At 43.1% G+C, this 16,501-nt stretch overlaps 1 protein-coding gene across 2 annotated transcripts in view; it reads right to left on the reverse strand.

Moving 5' to 3' along the window:
- Window positions 1-16,501, reverse strand: part of oxct1a (3-oxoacid CoA transferase 1a) — a 132,329-nt gene continuing 115,828 nt past the window's right edge. For both annotated transcript variants that reach the window (XM_029716417.1, XM_029716418.1), the window contains exons 16-17: window positions 1,195-1,296; window positions 1-825 (exon numbers count right to left, since the gene is read on the reverse strand). In XM_029716417.1, the coding sequence (XP_029572277.1) occupies window positions 790-825; window positions 1,195-1,296 (138 nt within the window). In that variant the 3' untranslated portion in view covers window positions 1-789. The remainder of the gene's footprint in view (window positions 826-1,194; window positions 1,297-16,501) is intronic.

The raw sequence follows: 16,501 nt of genomic DNA on the forward strand, positions 1-16,501 counted from the left end.
TATTTTTACCTCAAGGTAACACACACAGTTTAATTTGATATATAAATACATGGCACAGAAGAAGTCCAGGTAGAAAATGGAAGGCCTCATATTTTGAAGTAGCTAAAATATCCCGAACCATATATTTTATGAAGAGTGTGTTTCCATGAGGGTAACCTTCAACTTAAGCACCAAACGAGGATGAAACGTAGAGGCTCAAATGCAATTCAAAACGACATAATATCAGTTTTCACAGCAGGGCTGCGTTTCATACCATCAAGTTGCCTCCACCCTTCTTCTCCCATTCATTCCCATTTCACTAAATCAGAGAAAGCAGTATGTCTGAAAGTAGATGGAGTTATTGCTTATAAGGAAACCAGCTGATCCACATCCAAGGAAGGGCTTGAACAAGTGCAGAAGGGAGGACACAACTTTCTGGAATGAAATGCAGTCCATAATTGTTTGTGTTATAAGTCTTGGAGAAACTTTGACATAGCATTAAAACCTATGATTAAAACATTACAGTATTACTAAATACATAGACAGTTCCTCTTGAGTTATGTCAGGGACACCAGTCCTTCAAGTCAATTCTCACAATATGTTCAAAATCATAACTCAACCTCAGTATTCGTTATGAATCTCACATGTTACATTCATTGACGTTACAGTAATGTTATGATTCAGTGTACAGACGTGGTGTTCAGTAACATTAGGATGAGGTCATAGCTTGTGTTCCTTCCAGCGTACATACGGAGAGATTAAAACAGCCTTCAAGTCATAGCTCCTCTCCTCGCACTCCCCCCCCAGATTCTAGACCTGCTGCATGGACCTCAAGTTTGGAGACACCTGTTGGACATTAGACAGAGTTTTGAAAGGAGAGAAAACATCTGTGTTACTATTGATGATATTTCACTGAGCATGCTCAGTGGTTTTCTGGTTTTATTTCACTGAGCATGCTCAATAGCTTAGTCAACTACTTTTGATAAACGCTCTTGGCTTTCTGGTTTTACGAAGACGATTCAAGTTAAATATGGATTTAGTGAGAGTATCATGTAATTCCATGCCTGTTTCGAGATTATATTTTTTGAACGAGTAGATATGGAAAAGTTGGCTGGCTAAATCAAATCAAATCATTGGTCCTGCTTTGAACACAACCCTGAAGTGGCCAGTCAGTAAATTCCCTGTGGACAGACTGGCTGTCCCTGTATGACTCACCGCAAAGTGTGCTCCAGTGCATGCCTTAATGTCCTCTGGAGTGAGTCCCTCCCACACCTCGATCAGTGTCAGACCTTTAGTCTTGTCCACATCAAACACAGCCTGGGAAAGAGTGAGAAGGGGAGAGAGGGGGAGCGAGAGAGAAAGAGAGAGAGAGAGAGATGGATTTATTTAATAAGACAACATCTGAAATGTTGGGTGGAGGTCTAGAGGGTTAGACCTGTACCTGTTGAGTTCTCTGACATAGACGCAGTTTACTTCAAACAAAACTCAAAGTCTGGCAATGCACCCTGGAGATTCCTGCATTTCAGCTCAGAGTCTGTATTTGTTCTAATCGTCAGGAAATGATTGAAATGAAATGTTACTATTCACACAACAAAAACATCCTAAGAAAGTACTAGCTGTATGAGCGAAGCCATCTGAAACAATAGGAATATCTTAATCTCCCAGCTGGAGCACAGACACTAAAATCTGTGTTCACAAGGCCAGACTGACAGTGTGGTCTGAACCGAGACTCACCCTAGCCACATTCTTTCAGGACACCAGAGGTGTTGTGTAGGTCTCTCCTGCCCTTTTGGACTGGCCTCCCAATAACTCTGGCTGCGTCTCAAATCACACCCTATTTGTGATAGCACTTCTTTGGACCAAAAGTGCCATTTGGGATAAATCTTGTTGTTGTAAGACATGGGCTTTGTCTCAACAAGACTCTTAAATATTCCTATCCTCTTCTCATTTCTTTCAACACCACTGACTGATATAATTTTACTGTATCGCTGCCACCTGGCATGTCCTACTACATCAGCGATGGAGAAAAGGACACAAGGAAGTGGTTAAAAATGATTGAGACACTGCCGGATACACTGCCATGGGCCTGTTAAGATATATATATATTTTAAAGATTTTTGTGCAATTTCTCTGTTGTCATAGTAATCTACAATGAGCATTTGGCTGCTCAGTGGGCAACCGGCCGGCACCCCTACCAAAATGGGCCGGCCCGGCTTTCTGATTGGCTGAGCTGAGGTCGCTCAAATTCACATTGAAAGTAAAATGCTCAGAGAGACCTGCTCTGACTCGCTATCATTAAATCAGCCAAGAGAGCACTTTCTAAATTGTCACCTTCCTCAAAACATCCTATTTGTTGGATGGCTAAATTGAATTGGTCAAACAGTAAAGTGCATTGTCCTCATGATTCCTGTAATGAAAGTGTCTGTTTTGCTCCTGTATCTGTGCGACCATTGCGAGGGCATAGGCCGATAGGTAGCCTACAACTGCAAAACATTTTTAGGACATTACATTTACTGTTGGATGAATACATGGCTACAAGCAGTGAGCATTATATTAATAGTTAGTGATCTAGTTAATGTGTTTTGAGTTTCCACTTCCTCAGGTGTTAATCCACAAATTAATTAGCCTATGATATTAATGGACATAAATATGTATGTAATTCATCTCTATTTTTACAGTAAAATATAGCAATTATGGTCTTATTGTCAACCCAAACACATATGACAGGCACTGATTTGCATTATAAACTGGGTGGTTTGAGCCCTGAATTCTGACTGGCTGAAAGCCATGATATATCAGACCGTATACCATGGGTATGACAAAAAAAAATATTTTTGCTGCTGTAATTATGTTGGTAACCAGTTTATAATAGCAATAAGGCTCCTCTGGGGTTTGTGATATATGGTCCATATACCACGGCTAAGGGCAGTGTCCAGGCACTCCGCATTGCGTCGTGCATAGGAACAGCCCTAAGCCGTGGTATATTGGCAATATACCACACCTCCTCGGGCCTTTTTGCTTAAATATAGCCTAAGTTGTTAGCTTGGCTTTTATAACATGGCTTAAAGACGCACTCTGGGATCTTAAACACAACAAATTTGTAACATATTGCACAAATTGGATTTGTAACATCACACGAATTGCAAAATTCGTATATCGTATCCTGAAATGGATGATGTAGTGCACAAAAAAATGTAAGAGTTGGCGGTGTGCGCAGTGATGTGGGCTGGTGTGGATAAAATGCCAAGGCCGAATTCTTGTCCCAGTCTGCATCTGGTATGTAGGGCCGGCCCAGCCCCTGACATGACTCTTAAAACACTGTATATAAGGATTATTTTGTTTTTAGGAATGCTGAATTATCTGTGTTGCTCTCAACAATCCCCATTCTGTCACACCTCTGCGAAGCATTGGTGCTGTTGTGATTTGATTGGAAGTTCACTTTTAGTGTCTCTGCTATTGATCAACAACTCAGATTTTGAATACAAACAGGTCATATGGTTATAAAAGGGTCTTCAATTCATTGTTTCTTTTTGTTCCTGTCCTGCTTTGGCGAGGCTCCTACACATGTAAATATGGTATTGGAATTGACTTTTTAAATATTTCCTGTATATAGTATGATTACTTACTTAGTTACTTTATTGTGTATTTCATATGTCTTATTCTTATTTCTCATGTTTTTTAGTGACATTGGCTTAGGAGGAAACCATTGTTACATGGCTGTCTTTGTTTGGGGTTGTTTTGTATAAAAAGGGTTTGTTTACCAGCATTGGTCATAAGTTATGATCCCTATTTTTGTTGATTTCAAAGTTGTTTGCAGTGACTGTTGTAGTATTGCTACACTGATCTTTCAAACTGTCCATGTTGGTTGCGTTGGGGTCAGCATCAACTGTCCATGTTGGTTGCGTTGGGGTCAGCATCAACTGTCCATGTTGGTTGCGTTGGGGTCAGCATCAACTGTCCATGTTGGTTGCGTTGGGGTCAGCATCAACTGTCCATGTTGGTTGCGTTGGGGTCAGCATCAACTGTCCATGTTGGTTGCGTTGGGGTCAGCATCAACTGTCCATGTTGGTTGCGTTGGGGTCAGCATCAACTGTCCATGTTGGTTGCGTTGGGGTCAGCATCAACTGTCCATGTTGGTTGCGTTGGGGTCAGCATCAACTGTCCATGTTGGTTGCGTTGCCTTTTAGGCCACGACTTCACCCTCTCTCTCTCCCTCTCTGATCATGACTAGATTATGAATACTGCTGTTTAGCTCATGGAGTTAGATAATATGCATTCTAATAGACTTTGTTTGGCATAGTCTTATTATGTGTCGCAGGTCTAAGAATATATAAAAAATATTACCCAGCAACACTCTCGGGAAAGCTGTCAGAACCTACAGCTCATTAGTAGGATGGGAGTGACAGGGAGATGCAGGAAGATGGATGAGAGAGAGAGAGAGAGAGAGAGAGAGAGAGAGAGAGAGAGAGAGAGAGAAAGAGAGAGAGAAAGAGAGAGAGCAAAATAATGTGGGAAAGGAAGGGGAAAACATGGAAAGAAAATTAGAGTAAGAGTGGAGAGCAAAGGGAGGGAGGCAGAGACTTGTCCTGGACTGTCTGTGACGTTAGTGACTGGACTACAGCACTGGCAACAGCATAAAGCCATCATCACACTGTACTATGGATTAGCGTCTTCTAAACTGAGACCAGTTCTGTTATTCACTAAGCCTGTGAAATGAGCTGGTCTTCTCATCATAATTATCCCTAGTCTGATCTTACAAGTCTGATGACTCCTTCTGTACAGACTCTCCCATTCCTCCTTTACCCCATCTCCCTCGCTCTCCTACTCCCTCTTGCCATCCCTTCCCTCTCTCCCACATTCTTTCTTTCCACTTTTTCATTTTCTAATGATTCCTCTTTAACCTAGACTCTCTTTTCCCTCTCTGCCTTTTCCTTTAACTGCAGGCTTTTGCACCATCCCAACTATAATGCAACTGATTCAGCTCATCAACAGAACCTTGTTGCGTTGCATAACGTGTGTTAGAGCTAGGCTGGAACAAAAGCCTTTGCACAATTGCGTTCTCCTGGAACAGGGTTAAATAACAGTTTTAACAGAAGCAGACATAGAAAGTGGGGAATAACCAGAGAATATTAAGTACAACTCTGGGAACAGACTGCCAGAGGTAGCAGTTTGCTGCTGCAATTACTCTGAACCAGGGGAATGTCTGTTTCCACTGTGAATAAATAGGTAATTATTTTGGGCTGATTTCCTTTCCAGAGGGGAACGCTGTTACATGATTTACTGTTTACCAAACCAAGCACGTTCCACAGGGTTATTGTGGGGACCGCTGCCATCTAGCTAACACACATTGGCAGGCTGCTGTGAAGAGTCCTCATACGAGAGGGGCACAGAGGATCATGTGGCTACCTGATCCACCCAGAGGACAGAGAGGGGGACGGAAGGAAATAGGGAATAGTAACAAGAGAGGATACCAGGAAGAGAGGGAAAGGTAGAGAAGAGAGTGGTGGGGGTGAGGGGAGAAAGAGAGAGAGAGAAAAGAGAGAGAAGAGGAGCGAGGTAATGAGAACAGACAGATGGGAGGAAAGGATGAGGATAGAGGAGGGGGTAGAGCAGAAAAGAGGGGATGAAAAAAGGAGAGAGGGAGGTGGTGATGACAGTGGTGGGTAGGAGACGCTTTAACCTTTATAAATGTTGGGAAGCATGTTGCGCAATCACTCTAAAACGCACCCTGGCAAAAATGTACGGGTGGAAAAAAAAAGAAAAGCACACACTGTCTCTCCAACCCTGACTGGTCCTAATTCTACAGCCGCCTTTAGAGAAAGCGAGAGAGCGAGAGAAAGAGAGCCGAGCGGGAGAGGCACAGACAGACAGAAAGGAAGAGATTGAGAAAAGGAAACACACTGGCGCGATAGGACGCCGAGAGAAACACGGCTACATGGCACACAAGGCTCCCGCATCGATCTGCCTCTCTACACCTGGCACAAACCCAAACTATCCCCTATAATACTGAATACACACACACACACACAAAATCAATGATCCTGTGCTGGCCTCCATTACGCCTCTGTGCCCCCTGTGTAGAAGCCAGCTGAGCTGCTAATGGAGCCAGCGATGACTGCTGAAGCCTTTTGTCCTGCTGAGCACAGTAGACAGCAACAAGCATTACCCAGGGTCACAGGATGTCTGCTCTGGTGTGCTCAGATAGGTTAGAGTACAGACTAAAGGGCACATTAAGCTATAGAGCCCATCAGATTAAACTAAATACTGCACAAAAAGCATTGTCAATATTTTAACAATTGCAGTACCTTCAGAGAGTATTCACAACCCTTTGCTTTTTCCACATTTTAATGCGTTACAAAGTAGGACTCAAATGGATTTTTATTGCATTTTTTATGTCAACGATCTACACAAAATACTCCAATGTCAAAGTGGAAAACTAACACTTGTAAAAAAAAATCTATATGAAAAATAAAACACTAATATATCTTGATTGGATGAGTATTCAACACCCTGAGTCAATACATGTTAGAATCACCTTTAGCAGCGATTAAAGCTGTGAGTCTTTCTGGGTAAGAGAGTTTTGCACACCTGGATTGTACAATATTTGCACATTATTCTTTTAAAATTCTTCAAGCTCTGTCAAGTTGGTTGTTGATCATTGCTAAACAGCCATTTTTAAGTCTTGCCATAGATTTTCAAGCCAATTTAAGTCAAATCTGTAACTAGGCCACTCAGGAACATTCAATGTGGTCTTGGTAAGCATATTTGGCCTTGTGTTTCAGGTTATTGTCCTGCTGAAAGATGAATTTGTCTCCCAGTGTCTGTTGGAAAGCAGACTGAACAAGGTTTTCCTCTAGGACTTTGCCTGTGCTTAGCTCTATTCCATTTCTTTTTATCATAAAAAACTTCAGAGTCCTTGACGATGACAAGTATAATGCATAACATGATGTAGCCACCACCATCCTTAAAAATCTGAAGAGTGGTACACTCAGTGATGTGTTGGATTTGCCCCAAACATAACACTTTGTATTCAGTTCATTTCTTTCCCACATTTTGCCATTTTACCTTAGTGCCTTATTGGAAACAGGATGCATGTTTTGGAAACCTTTTATTCTGTACAGGCATCCTTCTATTCACTCTGTCATTGAGGTTAGTATTGTGGAGTAATTACAATGTTGTTGATCCATCCTCAGTCTTCTCCAAGCATAGCCATTACACTGTAACTGTTTTAAAGTCACCAGTGGCCTCATGGTGAAATCCTCTCCGGTAACCGAGTTAGGAAGGACGCCTGTATCTTTCTAGTTACTGGGTGTATTCATACACCATCCAATGTATAATGAATAACTTCACAATACTACCAATAGCTTCTCTTCTTTGTGAGGAATTGGAAAACCTCCCTGGTCTTTGAGGTTGAATCTGTGTTTGAAATTCACTGATCGACTGAGGGACCTTACAGAAAATTGAGTGTGAGGTAGAAAGATGAGGTAGTCATTAAAAAATCATGGTAAACACTATTATTGCACACAGAGTGAGTCCATGCGGCTTGTTAAGCAAATGTATACTTCTGAACGTATTTAGGCTTGCCATAACAAAGGGGTTAAATAAAATGGGACTAATACAAAGGGACAAATACAGGTGCCTGCTTGCTACAGTATGCGATATTCAGATCGAAACATGTACCAGTAAGGCTCTGGGCCAAATTCTGATTGATACGCTTACCTGCTGCTAAACTGTGATATTGTATTACAATAATTGTGCTATGTAACCCTGTAGGGGATGAATAGACATGCAGAACAGGCGCAGAACAGCTGGTAAACATGAGCAGGAACAGCAAATGTATTGAGCCATCTGTCAACACACTGAAATCACAACAAATGTACAGCATACAGCCCCATGCTGCACACATACAACACTACAGTAATAATAGCTCAGGCTTTGGAAAACATTGTAAGAATGTTCGGCATCCTCCAAATATCTCATTTAGAACAATCACGGTAAGATAGCCTCAGAGTTGATCATTTTATAATCCTATTATAACAAATAACTGTGGCTTCTCAAAAAGTATATCCTTTGAGTTACTTTTTTACTAAAGTAAAATGTACAGAGAACAAAAATATAAACGCAATAGGCAACAATTTCAAAGATTTTACTGAGTTCCAGTTCATATATGGAAATCAGTCAACTGAAATGAATTCATTAGGCCCTAATCTATGGATTTCACATGACTGGGAATACAGATATTTATCTGTTGGTCACAGATACCTGGGAAAAAAAGTAGGGGCGTGGATCAGAAAACCAGTCAGTATCTGGTATGACCACCATTTGCCTCATGCAGTGCGACACATCTCCTTCGAGTTGATCAGGCTGTTTGTGTCCTGTGGAATGTTGTCCAACTCCTCTTCAATGGCTGTGCATAGTTGCTGGATATTTTTAATTTTATTTGTTGTTTTTTTACCCCGTTTTTTCCCGAATTTTGTGGTATCCAATTGGTAGTTATAGTCGTCTCATCGCTGCAAGTCCCGTACGGACTCGGGAGAGGCGAAGGTGGAGAGCCGTGTGTCCTCCGAAACACAACCCAACCAAGCCGCACTGCTTCTTGACACAATGCCCACTTAACCCGGAAGCCAGCCGCACAAATGTATCGGAGGAAACACCGTGCACTGCGCCCGGCCCGCCACAGGAGTCACTAGTGCGCGATGGGACAAGGGCATCCCTGCCGGCCAAACCCTCCCCTAACCTGGATGACACTGGGCCAATTGTGCGCCGCCACATGGGTCGACAGAGCCTGGGCTTGAACCCAGAATCTCTAGTGGCACAGCTAGCACTGTGATGCAGTGCCTTAGACCACTGCGCCACTCGGGAGGCAAGTTGCTGGATATTGGCCAGAACTGGAACACACTGTCATACACGTTGATCCAGAGCATCCCAAATGTGCTCAATGGGTGACATGTCTGGTGAGTATGCAGGCCATGGAAGAATTGGGACATTTTCAGCTTCCAGGAATTGTGTAAAGATCCTTGCGTCATGGGGCTGTGCATTTTAATGCTGAAACATGAGGTGATGGCGGCGGATGAATGGCATCACAATAGGAGTCTCTTCACGGTATCTCTCAGCATTCAAATTGTCATCTATAAAATGCAATTATATTCGTTGTCCGTCGCTTATGCTGCCCTTACCATAACCCCACCACCACCATGGGGCACTCTGTTCACAACGTTGACGTCAGCAAACCGCTCGCCCACACTGTCTGCCATCTGCCCGGTACAGTTGAAACTGGGATTCATTATTGAAGAGCACACTTCTCCAGCGTGCCAGTGGCCATCGAAGGTGAGCATTTGCCCATTGAAGTTGGTTACGATGCCGAACTGCAGTCGGATCAAGACCCTGGAGCAGACGACAAGCACGCAGATGAGCTTCACTGAGACAGTTTGACAGTTTGTGCAGAAATTATTCAGCTGTGCAAACCCACAGTTTCATCAGCTGTCCAGGCGGCTGGTCTCAGACGATCCTGCCGATGAAGAAGCCGGATGTGGGGGTCCTGGGTTGGGCTGTGGCGATCATGAAATTTTGTCAGCAGGTGATTGTCAAATATTAATAAAAATAAACACTTCTATGTATAGCCTTCAAGCCACTGATGCAGACCTTTGGAACATCTACATTTTAAAAAGTTTAATAAATCCATTTAATATAGCCTACACCATCACAGTAAATCCATTATTTATTTTAGACAGGTCTAAAGAAATATTAAGAAAATGTAGTTTATTTAAGAAGAACAGAATAGCATACTCTTGAGTTGTCCTTATGTTAGGCCCTGATATGGCTATACCATATGGCTGTGGGCTACACTAGTTAATTTAGCAGACAAGATTTGCTTAGAATTCCGTGGCATTATTTTATAGTATGAAGAATACAATTGAATATAGCTGAATAAAATAGAAAAGCATGTTTTCTCAAAACTATTTCTGAGGTAGTGCGCACATGCGGCTATTCTGTGTTGAGCGGTTAACAAAGAAACAGGTCCTCCTATATGCTTAATTTAGAGTTATTTATGCAACTTTAGATGTGATACAAACATTGGGCTATATGTTTTGATTCGTAATGCATTCTAAGGCAGCATGATGTGACTAATGATGATTTGAAAAGTTGCTTGAAAGGCATGAGCTCGGCTTTGTTTCTTGCACAGGCTGCACACACTTCATCAATCTCTCATTCACAATTTGACAAGCACTTGATAATGCCTCAAATTTCAAGACGGCATTCCCCTAGCGTGGCTGTAATGCCCCCTAAAAAAGTCCCTCCTCCCGGCTGCGTATTCCGAAGCACCTCTCACTCACATGGCTCTCTCAGATATCTCAATTCTTATTAGCAAATGTCCGTCACGTGATCGGGTTTTCGTCACAGGCATCTATATCTGCTCCAACATAGGCTACAAGTGAAGACCAACACATCCGAGACCCAACTGCGGGCGTCCTTCTTATCGAATTCTGAGGTGCATATTGAAGATGTTAGAAGAACTGTCAACATTTACTTTTCATCAGCCAACAAGATGAGTAGTCCTAATGAACAGTAAAAGCACTAACCTATGTCATTCTACTATCCCCCTTAGTTCAAAAGTTTACATTTTCATTTTAGTCATTTAGCAGACGCTCTTATCCAGAGCAACTTACAGTAGTGAATGCATACATTTCATACATTTTTTTTCATACTGGTCCCCCGTGGAAATCAAACCCACAACCCTGGCGTTGCAAACACCATGCTCTACCAACTGAGCCACACGGGACCATACCTATTTACCTATTCTATTGATCAACTTGTCCTTCTGTCCGAGAAATAAATATTCCAAACATAGTCAGGGAGAGTTGTGGGATGCGATAGATCACAAATTAATACAACCACTCACATCAAAAAATATTTTAAAAGCAATGAGGCTGATGCAACAGATAAAAATATTTAGTTTAAAATGTTGATAAACTAATAGGCTATATCTTCACATTATAAGCCCAGCAATGCGCACACGGCAGTAGGCTATCAGCGCGAATGTTCCAAAATGCAGTCAATTAGTGAGAAAACACCATTCTCAAAAGTGACCCCCAAATGCAATTATGCATGTAATGCCTTATTATAAAGGTGCCTTTTTATGGTGAAAACGACCTTCCCCAAACTTGAAACTCATGTGCCTCCTATGTATGCCAGTTAGGCTCTACACCGGTTGTAAAGCGGATTAACGTGCTTAATTTTAAGAAGTTATTTGGCCACTTTAGTTGTGATACAAACCTTATCAAAACATATAGGCCTATGGGCTAGGCTAAGTTGTTTTCATGCAGGCCAGGTAGGCTACGCTCATGTAATGCGAAGCAATGTGCTTAATATTTGTAACGTTGATAAATAAATATAGTAGGCCTAGCCAATATAAGCTGACGGGATCCTCCTCTTTTTAAAAACGCTGTTCTCAGGCAATTGCATAGCCTATACAAATGTGGCGCAACATGAGTGCATGGGCTCTCATGAAGTGTTTGATTTGATTTTTGACTACATTTGCATTGATGTCAGAATGATTAGAGGGACAACAGAGTGCTGAATACCAGGCAGTTAGTAAGTTTGGTGGGCTACTAATGACCATCAGCAGCATCAGAGCTTGGAGATGCCTAGTTACCGTGACTAAACGGTCACATGGAATCTGACTGTGGTCATGACTTGTGACTGCCGGTGTTGTGGTAATATGGTCACTGTAACAGCCCTCGGCTGGCGTGGTTACACGTGGTCTGCGGTTGTCAGGCCGGTTGGACGTACTGCCAAATTCTCTAAAACGACGTTGGAGGCGGCTTATGGTAAATAAATTAACATTAAATTCTCTGGCAACAGCTTAAATCAAATCAAATTTTCAAATCAAATTGAATTTGTCACATGCGCCGAATACAACAGGTGTAGACCTTACAGTGAAATGCTTACTTACGAGCCCCTAACCAACAGTACAGTTTCAAAAAATACAGATAAGAATGAGATAAAAGTAACAAGTAATTAAAGAGCAGCAGTAAAAAAGAATCTATACAGGGGGGTGCCGAGTCAATGTGTGGGGGCACCGGTTAGTTGAGGTAGTATGTACATGTAGGTAGAGTTAATTAAAGTGACTATGCATAGATGAAAACATAGAGTGGCAGTGATGTGGAGAGGGGGCAATGCAAATAGTCTGGGTAGCCATTTGACTAGATGTTCAGGAGTCTTATGGCTTGGGGGTAGAAGCTGAAAAGAAGCCTCTTGGACCTAGACTTGGCGCTCCGGTACCGTTTGCTGTGTGGTAGCAGAGAGAACAGTCTATGACTAGGGTGGCTGGAGTCTTTGACAATTTTTAGGGCCTTCCTCTGACACCGCCTGGTATAGAGGTCCTGGATGGCAGAAAGCTTGGCCCCAGTGATGTACTGGGCCGTTCCCTCTGTAGTGCCTTGCGATCGGAGGCTGACCAGTTGCCATACCAGGCAGTGATGCAACCAGTCAGGATGCTCTCCATGGTGCAGCTGTAGAACCTTTTGAGGATCATGCCAAATCTTTTCAGTTTCCTGAGGGGGAAAAGGTTCTGTTGTGCCCACTTCACGAGTGTCATGGTGTGCTTGGACCATGTTAGTTTGTTGGTGATGTGGACACCAAGGAACTTGAAGCACTCAACCTGCTCCACTGCAGCCCCATCGATGAGAATGGGGGTGTGCATGGTCCTCTTTTTCCTGTAGTCCACAATCATCTCTTTTGTCTTGATCACATTAAGGGAGTGGTTGTTGTCCTGGAACCACAAGGCCAGGTCTCTGACCTCCTCCCTATAGGCTGTCTCGTTGTTGTTGTCAGTGATCAGGCCTACCACTGTTGTGTCATCGGCAAATTTAATGATGGTGTTGGAGTCGTGCCTGACTGTGCAGTCATGAGTGAACAGTGAGTACAGGAGGGGGCTGAGCACGCACCCCTGAGGGGCCCCTGTCTTGAGGATCAGCATGGTGGATGGGTTGTTACCTACCCTTACCACCTGGGGACAGCCCGTCAGGAAGTCCAGGATCCAGTTGCAGAGGGAGGTGTTTAGTCCCAGGGTCCTTAGCTTATTGATGAGCTTTGAGGGCTCTATGGTGTTGAATGCTGAGCTGTAGTCAATGAATAGCATTCTCACATAGGTGTTTCTTTTGTCCAGGTGGGAAAGGGCAGTGTGGAGTACAATAGAGACAGCATCATCTGTGGATCTGTTGTGGATGTATGCAAATTGGAGTGGGTCTAGGGTTTCTGGGATGATAGTGTTGATGTGAGCCATGACCAGCCTTTCAAAGCACTTCATGGCTACAGACATGAGTGCTATGGGTCGGTAGTCATTTAGGCAAGTTACCTTAGTGTTCTTGGGCACAGGCACTATGGTGGTCTGCTTAAAACATGTTGGTATTACAGACTCAGACATGGAGAGGTTGAAAATGTCAGTAAAGACACTTGCTAGTTGGTCAGCGCATGCTCACAGTACACGTCCTGGTAATCTGTCTGGCCCTGCGGCCTTGGGAATGTTGACCTGTCTAAAAGGTCTTACTCACATTGGCTGAGGAGAGTGTGATCACAGTCTTCCGGTACAGCTGGTGCTCTCATATATGTTTCAGTGTTGCTTGCCTCGAAGCGAGCATAGAAGTAGTTTAGCTCGTCCGGCAGACTCGTGTCACTGGGCAGTTCTCGGCTGTGCTTCCCTTTGTAGTCTGTAATGGTTTGCAGGCCCTGCCACATCCGACGAGCGTCAGAGCCGGTGTAGTACGACTCGATTTTAGTCCTGTATTGACGCTTTGCCTGTTTGATGGTTCGTCGGAGGGCATAGCGGGATTTCTTAAAAGCTTCCGGGTTAGAGTCCCCACTCCTTGAAAGTGGTAGCTCTACCCTTTAGCTCAGTGCGGATGCTGCCTGTAATCCATGGCTTCTGGTTGGGGTTGGACGACGTTATCGATGCACTTATTGTCGAAGTCAACGACAGATGTGGTGTACTCCTCAATGCCATTGGAGGAATCCCGGAACATATTCCAGTCTGTGCTAGCAAAACAGTCCTGTAGTTTAGCATCTGCTTCATCTGACCATTTTTTTATTGATCTAGTTACTGGTGCTTCCTGCTTTAATTTTTGATTGTAAGCAGGAATCAGGAGGTTGGAATTATGGGCAGATTTGCCAAATGGAGGGTGAGGGAGAGCTTTGTATGCATCTCTGTGTGTGGAGTATAGGTGGTCCAAAGTTCTTTTCCCTCTGGTTGCACATTTAACATGCTGATAGAAATTTGGTAAAACTGATTTAAGTTCCCCTGCATTAAAGTCCCCAGCTACTAGGAGCGCCTCCTCTGGGTGAGCGTTTTCTTGTTTACATATGGCGGAATACAGCTCATTCAATGCTATCTTAGTGCCAGCCTCTGACTGTGGTGGTATGTAAACTGCTACAAAGAATACAGATGGAAACTCTCTTGGTAGGTAGTGTGGCCTACAGATTATCATGAGAAACTCTACCTCAGGCGAGGAATAGCTTGAGACTTCCTTAAATATCGTGCACCCAGCTGTTGTTTACAAAATACATAGACCGCCGCCCCTTGTCTTACCAGACGCTGCTGTTCTATCCTGCCGGTACATCGTGTAACCAGCCAGCTGTATGTTGATATTGTCGTCATTCAGCCACTACTCCGTGAAGCATAAGATTTGACAGTTTTTAATCTCCCATTGGTAGTTTCATCTTCCCAGTAACTCGGCCATTTTATTGTCCAAAGATTGCATGTTTGCTAGCAGAATTGAGGCTAGTGGGGGTTTATTCGATCGCCTCCGACTTCTCAGAAGGCAACCTGCTCTCCAGCCTCTCTTCCTCCTCTTCACACAGATCACTGGGGTCGGGGCCTGTTCCCGAGGGAGCCGTATATCCTCCGCTTTGGGCTCGTCAGAGTCGTGAAAGAAGAAAAAGGATTCTGCTAGTCCGTGGTGAGCAATCGCAGTCCTGATGTCTAGAAGTTATTTTCGGTCATAGCGGCAACATTATGTACAAAAAGAGTAAAAAAATAAGTTACAAACAACGCAGATAAACGAACAAAAAAACACAATCGGTTAGGGCACGTAAAACATCTGCCTTCTGCTCCGGTGCCATCTTAAGGCTCTGGTGGACATTCCTGCAGTCAGTATTCCAATTGCACATTTGAGACGTCCTAATAGTTTATAGGCCAAACCGTTCAGATGCTACAGACGTTTTTGTGAGAATATATTTTTGGGGGATGTCTAACTCGGCCACCTTCCACCGCATATGCGGAAGGCAGACAAATGCAGATGCGGTGGATTGAGACGAAGCCCATGCAATATATCTCTAGCTTAAACTGATGGGGATTTTTTGATTATGTTACTTAGATTGAGCACGTGTGCGTCAGTTGACTTAAGGATACATTTTTTTATTTTATTTCAAGAAATTATAAAAAGTATGACAACCCTGTTTGTCAGCTTTTAAATCATGTAAATCTCAACTGTTTATTTTTCCCAGTGAAGACATGGATGTCTCATGGTATGGTGAGGTATGCAAAATAGGTCAACTTTGAGCACCTTTAGCTCTTGAATCATTTGTAATTCGGGTCCAAAAAGTCACTTTCCCGACCACTTCTACAATGGGCAAATATGTATGTAAGGTTTCGTTACAATCAAAAGGGGCGCTGTCAAAGTGATTGAACAAAAACATTGGAAGAACATTAGACATCCTTGTTTATACTGAAACAGTAATAATATGTGCAACTTTGCAAACATTGTAAGAACGTTAGAGCTCATTGGGGGTTAGTGGTTTCCAGATGAAGCATTACTAGCGCTTAGGTGGGCCATGTGGTGGAGCTAGTAACATCATTAAAATACATCTTCATAAAAGACAGCCCTACGTTCTGGGATATCAAATCAATATTGAGCAATCTGCTGATTGGATTACGGTTAACCAAATAAATGTAATTTCCATCTCCCCAGGTCTCTCTGCAGCATCAAATATATATATCAGTCCCTGATGTGTGTGTGTGTGTGTGTGTGTGTGTGTGTGTGTGTGTCTTTTTCCCACCTTTCTTTCTGTGTTCCAATGTCTATAATAAACTTACCAGGGAAATAGATTTGGTCTATTGTTCAGAATACTGAAACACAAGCCCAGTGGCTGCTAAAGCCAAGCAATTCTGTTTGTACTCTTTCAACCTTTTCCAATGCTATAAACGCTCGTGATTCTGTGAGCTGGAGAGGAGAGTGTCAGTTCTAGGCCTACAGAGGCAGTAATGTATTGTCACTGGAGCAAAGTGTTCCACATAAAGCCTGACATTATGACTCACATTCAGCTTAGGTATGATATAACCCAGGCGTCTGAATAGGCCGAGTTGGGCTCCAAAATATACAGATTCGTTTTGAAGAGTCACTTCAATCTTTCTGTGTGGGAGAGATTCAAATGAGGCATGTGTCGTGAGGAGCTTGATTTGTAAGCCAGTGAATTGAACCTAGACAACACAGATATGTGGGACACATTGGCAAACTGAAACGAGGGA

This window comes from Salmo trutta, chromosome 27 (genome assembly GCF_901001165.1).
Source record: "Salmo trutta chromosome 27, fSalTru1.1, whole genome shotgun sequence".
Classification (NCBI taxonomy): Eukaryota; Metazoa; Chordata; class Actinopteri; order Salmoniformes; family Salmonidae; genus Salmo; species Salmo trutta.